Genomic DNA, 12,028 nt, shown 5'->3' with positions numbered 1-12,028 from the left:
AAAAAATTCCTTCAACAGCCTAAAAACTAAGAATAAGAATTGCTACATTAAAAAAAGGACATAAATATGTCATAAATGACATGTGTAAGAAACATGGAAGTGCAGTTTTGTATTTAATATTTAGATCAATTCTGTAATATGATCACAAAGAGGTGTCTACAATTCACTGTGTGTTACAAAACAATAAATCACCTCATTAAAATCAGAGATATGCAAAGTCCTTGTAAGTCTTCTAGTTGTTCTTAATTAGGGCTTAGACTGCACTTCCCAAGTACAGATTTCCCTGTAGGAAGGTTGCATATGGAAAGTATGTATTTTAAACCCAGAAATAAGCGAGACTACTTTGAAGTCAGAGATGAAAATTGACATTTTAAAAGGCAGAATGGATTCTGAAAAGGAAGTTTTGACCTTGGTCTTTTTGTTGACGGTAAGTATTCTCTAGCCTCGTCATGTTATTTTTTTCCCAGAGCATACTTTGTGTTGTTTCTCCTTCATCTTTGACTCCTGTCAAATGTCATCGTCCTTATTCATCAACTGGCTTTTTAAGAAACTACTAAAATCCCTCAAAGGATATTGAGAAAAATGCAGAATAGTATTCAGAGCAGAATATGTCATGTTTGTGTAAACACTGCAATTTACCACCTGAGCATAGATTTTATAATCTTCAAAGTAGAATGCCTGGAAAATGTGGTTCATCAAGCGTCTTTAATAGAGATGAAATAAATGAGGTCTGGAAATATCACATAACTTTCCTGAAGTCACATGACTAGTCAGGCTGCAAAATTATTGCTTGTTTGCTTGCTCTATCTATAGATTTTTTTCTTTCTCCTATTACTATATTTCTACTTCATCATGGGGATACAATCTCCAACTCAGGGGCCCAATGTTTATATAAATCCCCATACTATTCAAGATTACTATACTCCTCAGAAGCTTTATAGGAATCAATCAGCAGACTTTGCAAAAATATTTTGGGATACATTTAGATACTTTATTAAAATATCAATGATTAGGGACCTCAAAAACTAAACAGCCAATACCAGATAAATTCATATTTAAACTTCCACATAACATAGATAAGTTATTATGTTGTATAGTAGTACTTTGTAATTTTCAATACAAAATATTTGAAAATAAAAAGCAATTCAATACATAAAATGTAAATATACATGAAGATCATGAGTAGTCAAAAATAATCAGACCAGAAAGCAGCAAAATATCATCAACCTCAAGAAATAGAGCTTGAACATAGAAGTGCTTTCCTCCTAGCTGTACAGTCATGGCACATATTTTTTAAAAGCTTTTAGAGAGGATGTAAATGTTTTATTATGTATTCAGCAAAGTGTTATTGTGGTGTTCCTTAACTATTGCCTATTTTTAAAATTCCCATAATCTTTCTATAGATGACATTTACATAAATATGAATAAAAAGGAAAAGCAAAGGTGGTAATGCAATTTTGTTTTTAGTGGTAAGATATTTCTGAGCACACACTTGTTCATCTTGTTCATGAGTATTTAACTTACTTTTCACCTACACCTGTCAAAGTAGCTAAAGCAATCCTCCACAAGAAGACCTTCTCACTATTTTTGACCATTTTATTTTCTTGTAGGCAAAGATCATTTTTTTACTAAATACTCTAACTTTTCCAATTTCATTGCTCTAAAAAATACTTCCATGATAAAGATAGAATCATTGGAACTCTGGTTGTACATATAATTCTAATGTGTTTTACTTCCCACAATGTATGTATTTTAAAATATTGTAAGCTCAAAGTTTCAATTAATTGGAACTGTCTTATTTTTTATGAGTAAAGATTTTTCTATATATTTATCTTTCAAAAACTTTCATTTAGGATTGTCTTGAGAATTGATAAATAACTCTGCCCTGTTTATCATGCTCCAGCCACAGTGACCTGCAGTAGCTCAATTTCAATATGATGTTTGCATTTAGTTTTACATGAAATTATAATAATTAGAAATTTTAAATTAAAATGTATGATTACTTATAAGGTCAAAATCAGTTAAAACCTTTAAAATAATTATAAATATTTAAATAAATTGGGAAATATAGAAAGAGTCTCACCAAAATATTCCTTGGGCTAGATAAATAATTTTGATAAGTTTATGGTTTCTGAGTGTATTTGCTCATCTCACAAGTGAGAAGGATGAACCTGGTACTACTGAACTCTGAAAAACTACTCACAAAATTGCCTTAGTCCTTTTTCCCTATATTAAGTACCTTCACATAATAGCCTCCTTAAACTTCCTCCCTAATAGTTACAGAAATCCCCCTGCTCTCCTGAAGTGTTCTCATAAATGCCCCTAGATACTGTCATTTCTCAGCTGCAGCTTTAAGTAAACTAGAAATCATCCGTTCTTTATCATCTTCCTACCTGAACCAATCTGTATTTATTGCATTTCAAACTTGGAAATTGTTTCTAATGTGTCAATTAGACTTCATCTATAATGACCACTTTTGTCCAAACCACAGTCACTTCCTAAGGTTAAAAGTCCAATAGTTCTCCAACGGATCTGTGCATGCACCACCCCACTCCTGCCCCAGCTCTTCCATCTAACCTCTAGAAAGCAAAGGAATAACCTAAAAGAGGAAAGAGGAGACATCACATCCAGTCACTCTGGCTAATCTTCTAAGTAGCTTCCCAGTGTTTGTGAGAGAAGACCACAACACCCCACATCAGATCCCTGATCCTAACCACATGTAGAGCTTCACACAGGGCAACCCTGCCTTGTTTATCACACTCCAGCCACATTGACCTTCAGTTACTTCCACACCCCAAATCTTCTCCTGTCAGAGGGCCTCTGTCTACACTCTTCCCATTGCCTGAAATTCTGTCATCTTTTCATCTTCCAAATCCTAGCTTATATGTCATTTCCTCAAAGGTGCCTTTCTTGATCCTACTTTCTCTCACTATTTTGGACCATTTTTATCTCTCAGAATTCCTTCACACTATTTATTATACCCATATCTCATCCATTCTTGTCATTACTTATTTTTTTGAGATTTTCCTCCTTTGTCATCCAGTTGAAAGTCCTAGTTTAAGAATCTGGCACAACAAATGATTACTGACTGGACAATGAGCTGTTTAAACAGTAAAACCAAATGAATCTTGAGGAATCACAGACAATGGCCTCTTACATTCATGCTGAAGAGAGATTCAAGGTACAGAAGAAAAATATCTCCAAATATACTAGCATCAAAGAATTGTTTGTTTTTCTTAATTGCTTGTCCCAGCTTGGGTTGGGTTGTCCCAGAATATGGAATGGAAATTAATATTCTGTAAGTTTTCTAAGTAACTAACTTGAGATTAAAAACTAATGGAAGCAAAAAACAAAGCAATATGAATAGGAAGATGACTAGCAATGATTCAGACTCAACAAGTACCTCCATCAGCACCTGCAGAGGGGTCTGAGTCTGGACAAGGAGAGGAACCTTTATCTCTCACAGATTACTCAGTCACTGGGTAAAGGCTACCCTATAAAGGACATGGTCCCAGAGTGAGGGGGCTTCCCGTAACAAAGAAAATTCTCAAAGATGGCTGACAGCTAATGGCTCTGCCACAGTGTTCCCACTAGCTGGAAACAGAAGCCCTGAACTTAAAAAGCACATAGAAAACATTTAACGCTGAATACAGTATAATTACATAAGATTTTACTCATGTTTGAGCCATAAATAAAATGGAATAGATGTTTGTTACTATAAGCCATATTAATTCATAAATGCAACATTTGAGAACACAAGAGTGGTGAATAAAATTCTGGGTGAGAATAGGAAACCTTGTTACATTCCTGGAGACTTAAATAATAAATGTATTAGACAGATGAATGTCCAGATCTGTTTGCCAACTTAAAAGAAAAAAATCAAAGTGCTCAGAATACATATATTTTGGTCCATCAAACTTCTAATTTTTAAAGTACAGATGGGCCTCTTTTTTATTTGTGATAAACTTAAATAGTTGTTTCTCTTTTTAATTATTTTGTTGCATTTATAGGCAGCCATCAAATATCAAAATCTCCCAGTACTACAGAATGATAGTGGATTCTCTCAGTGAGCATATTTCCCCATGTAGCACTAAAATAGTCACCAAATCAAGGAAGCAAGTTTACTCAAAAACAAGAAAGAAAATAAATTCACAAACTCCAATGAGAGTGACCAAACTGACTTGAAGAGACATGAAAGCCAAAGTTAGATAAAAGTACCTTTGCTAGTGACCTTATACTTCTAGATATTTATAATATTGTGTTCTACACTTTTGCAATTAATAAATTCATTAGAATTTGTAATTGTAGTTGTTTCTCCGGTTTCTTAGAATTCTTACTGCCAAAATACATTAAAATATGTCTACAATGTTTTAATATGAGAATTAAAAATACATAATAAAAATTCTATTCCTACTATAGTTGTCATTTATGTATTTAGATCATAAAAAATATTTCTTAATACGAATAAAAATCAAGAAGTATATTACCCATTAACCCTTTCCCCCAAAAGTTCAGTGACCAGATCAAAGAAAGGAATTCAACAAATGGGTTATCGTGAAAGTATTGATGTTAATGATGTGTTAGTAAATAGAAAAAGGTTTTGAAAACAAGATCACATTTGAAAGAATCAGGAAGTATGTAGAAACAGTGTCAATAATCTGTGGTCCAGTTTTCAATCTATATGTATCCTCAATAAAAGGGTAAAGAAGACACATAAGTGTCAGCATTTTTCACTTTAATTTATTTTTATGCTTAAGTTTGGAAAATACATATTTAAATATTTCCAAAGTGTAAAATTTATCACTAAATTTTTAAAAGCCTATAATTCTTTAAAATTACTGGAAAATAGCAAAAACTATGGATGGCATAGCTGTGAAAACACAAGGTCTAAATGGAGTCTAATAAAACAAGGAGGAACCATTAAAATTAGGGGAAAATCTCATATTCCAGAAATTTGAAAAAAATCTCTAATTAAAATAAAGTAGAAAAGAAAAAAAAACACAGGCCTTTGAAGTGTTTTATAAATAGGCTGGGGGTGTGGCCCAGTGGGAGAGTGTTTGCCTAGCATGTGTAAGGCATGGGGTTCGATACTCAGCACCACATAAAAAATAAACAAGATAAAGATATTGTGTCCATGTACAACTAAAAAAAAATTTCAAAAAAGTGTGCTATAAAAACAGACAAACACACACACCAACTTTATCCTGTAGATCCAATGAGTGAACATATCACAAATAGTGAGATAGGCAAAGATATAACTTAGGAAATACACAAAGAAAAAATAGAGACTGAAACAGGATTACAGTTAATAAAATAATATGACACTGAAGCATAAATTATAAATAGCAATATTTATGTTCCAAATAATGCAGTTTTAAAAATATATTAAACAAAAATTTTCAAGTAGTGCAAGGAGAAATAGAGTATTCAGAGACTTAAAATATTCCTCTGACAGATCAAATAGAAAAGTCAAATATAGAAAGGACTCCTGAATAATTGGCACTTGATAATGGTATCTATTAAACTCTACAGTTTATAAGATCTTTATCTTCTAAGTATATCAATTATGAAAAATGCTCCTGTAGTAGACACAAAGAAAACTTCAATAATTCCCTGCATAAGCAAGCACTTGTATAGAACACACAGAGAACAGAGTGACAGTATTGTCAAGAGTTCATTTTTGTTTGTGCCACAAATTTACTTAGAAGGAGAAGTATACCTGGAGTCAAAACCTTTTATACCATTGAGAGTTACTGTTATAACTCAATTTTTGACCTAGGTCCTGATACCTGACCAAGACCAGATGGAAAAAAAGGGCAAGACCACCTTCTAAAAAATGTTTGGTAAGCATTGGAAGAGAATGAGTTTGTAAATGGCTGCTCCAAGTTTCAACCTGGGTGTAAAGGAAATTTTAGTTTAATATGTGCAAATCAACTGACATCACGGTCTTCTAGTCCTGGCGGGTTGTGTGCTGAGGAAATCAATGCCAAGTTTGACTAAGTTTAAACACAAAGCTTAGCTGTGGCTTGGAGCCCTCTTGAATAAGCTAACTCCAGAGGGAGGAACATTTCTGTTCTTCTGTAAGTCACTGTCAGGACAGAAACACTGAGCCATGGTCCCTGGTGCTACAAGGTACAGCTGTTGTAGCCTAGGTTGGCCCACCTCTTCTGAGTAAAATAATTTCCTAGCAGGCAACATCAAGTAATTTTTACATTTTAAACACTAAAGCAAGTTCTGGAAATTATGAATTATATACCTATATAAAAATATTAACATGCTTATTACTGAAAAAATTGAATGTCATTTTTAAAAATTACATAGCACAACAGAAAAATCACTAGTAATCTGTATTCTATATTTTAGTAAAATGCATTGGCAAAAAGTAAGGAAAATAATCTTTGTTGAAATTGAGAAGAAAATGAAAAGTAATGCCCTTAAATATTAATCAAGAATAAATTGTGAAAATTCAAAATGTTAGTATTTTTATTTAAATCACAGTGGCTCTGAATATTTCACTTTTAATGAAGAGAAGCCAAATATACTTCTGAAGTATTGTGTGACCTTCTTCTAGTTGATTCATCACCCTTAGTATATTTATGCTATATTAACATTAGTTTCATTATCAATAGTATGAATTTTGAAGTACCATTTTTGTGTGAAGACTAGCAGAGGGAAGCTACCCAGGGATTAAAAGATAGGGCATGAGACAGGTATATTATATTGTCAACACTGAAAATCAAAAAAGTTGACCATTATGAATGAATTTAATCTTCCTTAAAAATTATTGTCCCATTTGAAAACCTCTCCTCAATTAGCTTACAAAGGCCTTTCAACTTTGACCTTAGTAATCGGTTTTCTTCTTCATGCACTCTACATAACCTCTATAAACATCATAAACATCTTTCACAACACAAGCACATTGTATATTTTTGTAATATGCTTCTGTAGTCATCAACCCTAATATCTTTATTCTTTTTTCCATCTACAGTGACCAAATGAAAATATTCAAAAAATGAGTAAATTTTACCTAATTCCCTTGATTCTATTTTTCATTCATCATGAGCAATAAAGATTGTATATACAAACAATAATTTCAAGATCTGCAGTTCAGAACTGCTGTCATAATTTAAAATATTGCCATATAAGAGCTCAATTTTAAACACGTCCATCAGTGTCACCTTCTTATCACGGTCTTAATCCGAATTTGTAATTTTGTAAATGACAAAGGACATACTGACTCAAACTTAGCCTTGACATTTTTCGGTCATGTTAAGTAAACTGGGAAAACAGAACCCAGTACAGGAAAGTCCACCAGCCCCAGACTGCTGATGTCCTAAATGTCTTCTCATCACATGAGTGATTTCTGGGGTTTGTACCTTTGGAAGTCAGGATGCAGTGGTAGAGTGAAAGAGTAAGATCTCACTTAAAGACAGTTAATTTTTCTTAAAATCATCTTAAGCCTGATTCTCAGAAAAGAGTTGAGGTATAGGGAAGGGAGGACTTAGATTAGCAGACAAAGGTTTTCAACCTTGTTTGGACACAGATTATGATTCCTCAAGCACTGGTGGGGTTGATCAGAACCCTGTGGAATCTGGCAGTACTTCAGTTTAGTACAGAGGTTTCTTGATAAACATCCATTCACTTCACTTAATAATATTCCTGTATTCCTATTAAGGAACATTCTTACAGCAGTGTGTATATCACATTTAAGATTTGTTCACAGCTTAGTATAAATTATTGGTTAGTACCTGGTCCACAATTAGATCACAACCAGCATGATGGCAAAGACTGTTCTGTTTTGCATATCATTGTATATCCATCCAGTGCCTGTTCTTAAATATTTGAGAAATATGTGAAAGTGTATTGCTATGCAGGCACATCATAAACCCACAATTTTATAGACACTTAAAATATAACAATTTTAATTGCTATAGTTGCTTAATGTATTAATCTTTGTTAATTTGATAGGATATATTTGCAAGTAACATTTGTATTAGTAAAAGGTCTTCGGAAAGCATCTGTTAGCAGCACATTCCTGTAATAGAATTTCATCTCTCAAGACCTTTCCTCTATAGACTAAGTATTTTTTAAATAATTGTTTTGCCCATATCTTTACAGAAAAATTTTCTCCTATGAAATCTTATAATGCCTAGTTAAGCCATTATGAAATAAAATCAATATGAGATTGGGTCATGATGAAGCGGAGTTGAATGGTCATGTTTCCATCAGTTAAGTGCTTAACCTTAGTAGCCCCTATGACTTCCTGAAGCTACTTTTCACTTAAAAGCATCATTAATCTAATAATTTAGCAATGAGAAGATGTATTGAACTGGTTTAATTGGCATGGGAACTTTTATCTTTATACAAGTCTTGGTATTAAAGCAGCCTCAAAATAGTCTTCAATAAATACATTAAAACCACTTATAGGATGGCAATATTTTAATGACCATACAGGTTAAATATCTCTATTCTGAAAATCTGAATTTCAAAATGCTCTAGTATCTGAAATTTTTTGACCACCAAAGGAAGCCATAAATTGAAAATCCTGTATGTGATCTCAGGTGTCAGTTCACAGTCAAAACACAGGTATGCTAAAAATATTGTATAAACTACCTTAAGGCTATATGTAGAAATTGCTTAGGAAACAAATGAATTTTGTGTTTGGACTTAGGTCTCAGCCCTAAAAGATATAAAAAATATGAAAAAAAATCTAAAATTTCAAACATTTCTGTTTTTAAGCATTTTGGAGAAGACATCCATCCTATAGTAACATTAGTAAGAAACATTATTTTAGATAGCTTCCAAAACACTACAAGTGTTTTCTAACCTTTTAATTCATTCTTGCTGTGCAGTAATATCCAGTGCATTTCATAAAAATTGGTCAATATTCCCGATTAACCCTGCATCTCCATTCTATGCTCGTTAGTTTAAGATCATTGAAGAGGATTATATTTCACCAGTTTTAAGTAATTAAAGAAATAAATATCTACCACTATCATTTTACAATATACAGAAACCAAGAATAAGCAAATATGATAGCGACAGATTACTTGTATGTGCATCTGTGGTACTTGGAATTAAACATAGGTTTACTTTACCACTGAGCTACATCCCTAGCCACTTTAATTTTTTTTTTCTTTTAAGAAACGTGGACTCCTGTTTATTTGGAGAAAGAAGTTGATACTTAAATTTGATTCAAAGTAATTATTATTATACCTTTTGTGATGCCTTCTTCTTGAGGCTCTTTTCTCCTAAACAATATCTTAATCTATTATGATTGAAATATCTTTAAAGCAGGTGAAATATTCTAACCTTAAACTTAATCACAAGGCACTGATTTTTTTTTGTATTTGTTCTGCTAGTTGTACATGACACCATAATGCATTTCAACTTATTTTACACAAATGGAGCACAACTTTTCATTTCTCTGGTTGTACATGATGCAGAGTCACACCATTCGTGCAATCACAATTTTATATAGGATTATAATGTTTGTCTCATTCCACAATCTTTCCCACCCCAAAAAACATCTCCTTCCCTCCGCCCAATCCAAAGTTCTTCCATTCTTCCCTTATCCCCTGCCCCCACCATTTCAGATCAACATCCACTTGGAGAAAACTTTCAGCCTTTGGTTTTTGGGAATTGGCTTACTTAGCTGGATATTCTCCAGCTCCATCCACTCACCTGCGAATGCCATAATTTCATTTTTATTTAAGGCCAAGTAATACTCCATTGTGTATATATACCATAGTTTCTTTATCCATTCATCCATTAAAGGGCACCTAAGTTGGTTCCACAGTTTAGCTATTGTGAATTGAGCTGCTATAAATATTTCATTTTTTATGGTGCATTATAGTCATACATGATGGTGGGATCTGTCTACATGTTAGTACAAGCACACAATACAACAATATAATTTACCCCATATCCCCAGCACTGTACATTCTTCTTTGAAGGCATTAATAAGTTAGCACACTACTCAAGGAATTGTACTCCTCAGTTAATATAAACTAGTTAATTAGTTTATTCAAAAAGTGCATTCCAAGTATCTAGGAAGAAAAGTAATATATCAGACTAGCATAAGATCCTGGAGGTAGGGACAGTTAAGTCTTTTCTTTTTTTTCACTGAAATGATGGGTCGTCTATTTGAATTATGTTTGTCAATATCTGGGATATTGAGCTTGCAAAATATTAAAATAACCACTTAGGAGGATAGGATCCATTTTTCAGGTTTTATTAATATGACTGGGAAAAATCAATAATTAAAAATGCAATTTTCAGTCATAGTCAAACCTGGTATTCAATTAAACACTCCAATTTAAAAGTACAGTATTTTAGACAGAAAAGTTACTTAACTTCTCTGAACTCCAGTTTCTCATGTGTAAGCAGGTTAAAAATACCTGCACTTAAATTCTGGTAAAGATTAAGTAAACTATAATATAAAATTCTAGATACACTAATCTAGTATGTGGAATTACCTCAATAGTTTTTCTTCTTATGTCTACTGCTGCATAATAGCCATGCTAAATTTTATAACAAGTGGTAAATATTGTTATACTCCTGGTTCTCAGAGTATAGATCAGCAGAGAAAAAACTAATTTCTGCCTATAAATGGGGCCTCAGTTAGATAGACCTAAGTGATTGGAATAATCTAGAATTGTCTTCTCACTCACATGACTAGAACTATTGTAACTATCTATTGGAGCACTTATATGTGTCCTCACCCTGTGGCTTGGGACTTCCCATAGTGATAGCTGTGTCCAGATAGGTACACCCAAGGCAAGTTATTCCAAGAGTAAATGCAGAAGTTTCTTAGAATCAGAGGACACAGGGAGTTACTTTATGGGGGCCCTCACAAGTCCACTGTGGGGAGTGGACATAACCCACAGTGATCAACAGAAAAAGCTTTGAAGGATTTTCAGAGGCTATTTTATAAAAACCACCACAGTTCTCATTCTTTACCATAAAGTCTGCAGAGCCTCAGCTTTGCTTGCTACAATCCGTAGAATCTGTAGGAAGTGTTCTACAGTCATACCTGGACATCACCCCATTCAGAGCTACCATAAAAAATTTGAGGAACTCAGAAAATGGAATGCCTGAATTTGAGCTAGTTAGAAAGGAATTAAACGTAATTGTTTTCTGTAAATGGAAACAGTTTTTTTTTTCAGTTAAGACTTCTAATTTAGGGCCATGAAGATTATGTTCAATTCATATTATATGACTGTACATGGGAATTTGGGCATCTACATGAACTTCCAAAAATAATTAAAACTGTAAGCACTGTAAATTTCACTTGTGATTTTTTTAATGCCTGCCATGTAACAATGCCAAATATTATGCTATTAATATTGGGAATACATTTCCCATTATTATTATTTAACACAATAAAAGTATGCCTTCCATGTGTCTGTGTGTGAGTGTGTGTGTGTGAGAGAGAGGAAAAAGTTGAAGATTTCATTTTGTAAAATGTTTGCTAAATATATGGTTGACTAAATTCCTTACTTCATGTTTTTGAGTATAATTTGAAAACAATTGGTGACAACTTCATCTTTGAACTATGTTTATCATTTTATCATGGTGAATTGGATGACTTCTGTAAGGTACATTTGATATGCCTGGCTGACTCTACTTTGTTCACCAATATTAGCAAAGACTTGAATGTGGGGGATATTGGGAAGAGGGGCAAAATGAAGAAGAATTGTCTTGGATGCTTTAGATTCTTTTAGACTTGGAATATAAAACTGGCTAATATGTGTTACAAAGCAGTAGCTAAGTAATCTTTGTAATTCTCCCGATTTTACTCTCACTCATTTCCTTCATCTTTCTTGGTTTCATGCCAATGAATTTGCTTCAATTCTGTCTGAAATATGGTAAATAGTCATCCTCTTTTTCCAAGGAAAGTGTCTTCCTAAAAATTTAGTTAGGTAAAAAGCACAAGGCTTATGAAATTTCCTAATCTGACATGACTAATTGTGATTTTCCTTTGATCATTAACTCTCAGGGCCAATGGTACTACTTACTTGGATTA

The 12,028-nt window shown here is 33.1% G+C and overlaps 1 protein-coding gene across 1 annotated transcript in view; it reads left to right on the top strand.

Annotated features, from left to right (window-relative positions):
- Positions 1–382: 382 nt before the first annotated feature.
- The window catches only part of LOC143389916 (DENN domain-containing protein 1B-like), a 135,784-nt gene continuing 124,138 nt past the window's right edge, over positions 383–12,028 (top strand). The window contains 1 exon segment of the mRNA XM_076842642.1: positions 383–427. Coding sequence (XP_076698757.1) covers positions 383–427 — 45 coding nt within the window.

This window comes from Callospermophilus lateralis, unplaced genomic scaffold (genome assembly GCF_048772815.1).
Source record: "Callospermophilus lateralis isolate mCalLat2 unplaced genomic scaffold, mCalLat2.hap1 Scaffold_74, whole genome shotgun sequence".
NCBI lineage: Eukaryota > Metazoa > Chordata > Mammalia > Rodentia > Sciuridae > Callospermophilus > Callospermophilus lateralis.
Note: the sequence above shows the minus strand (reverse complement) of the source record. Positions and strands in the feature narration are given on the sequence as shown.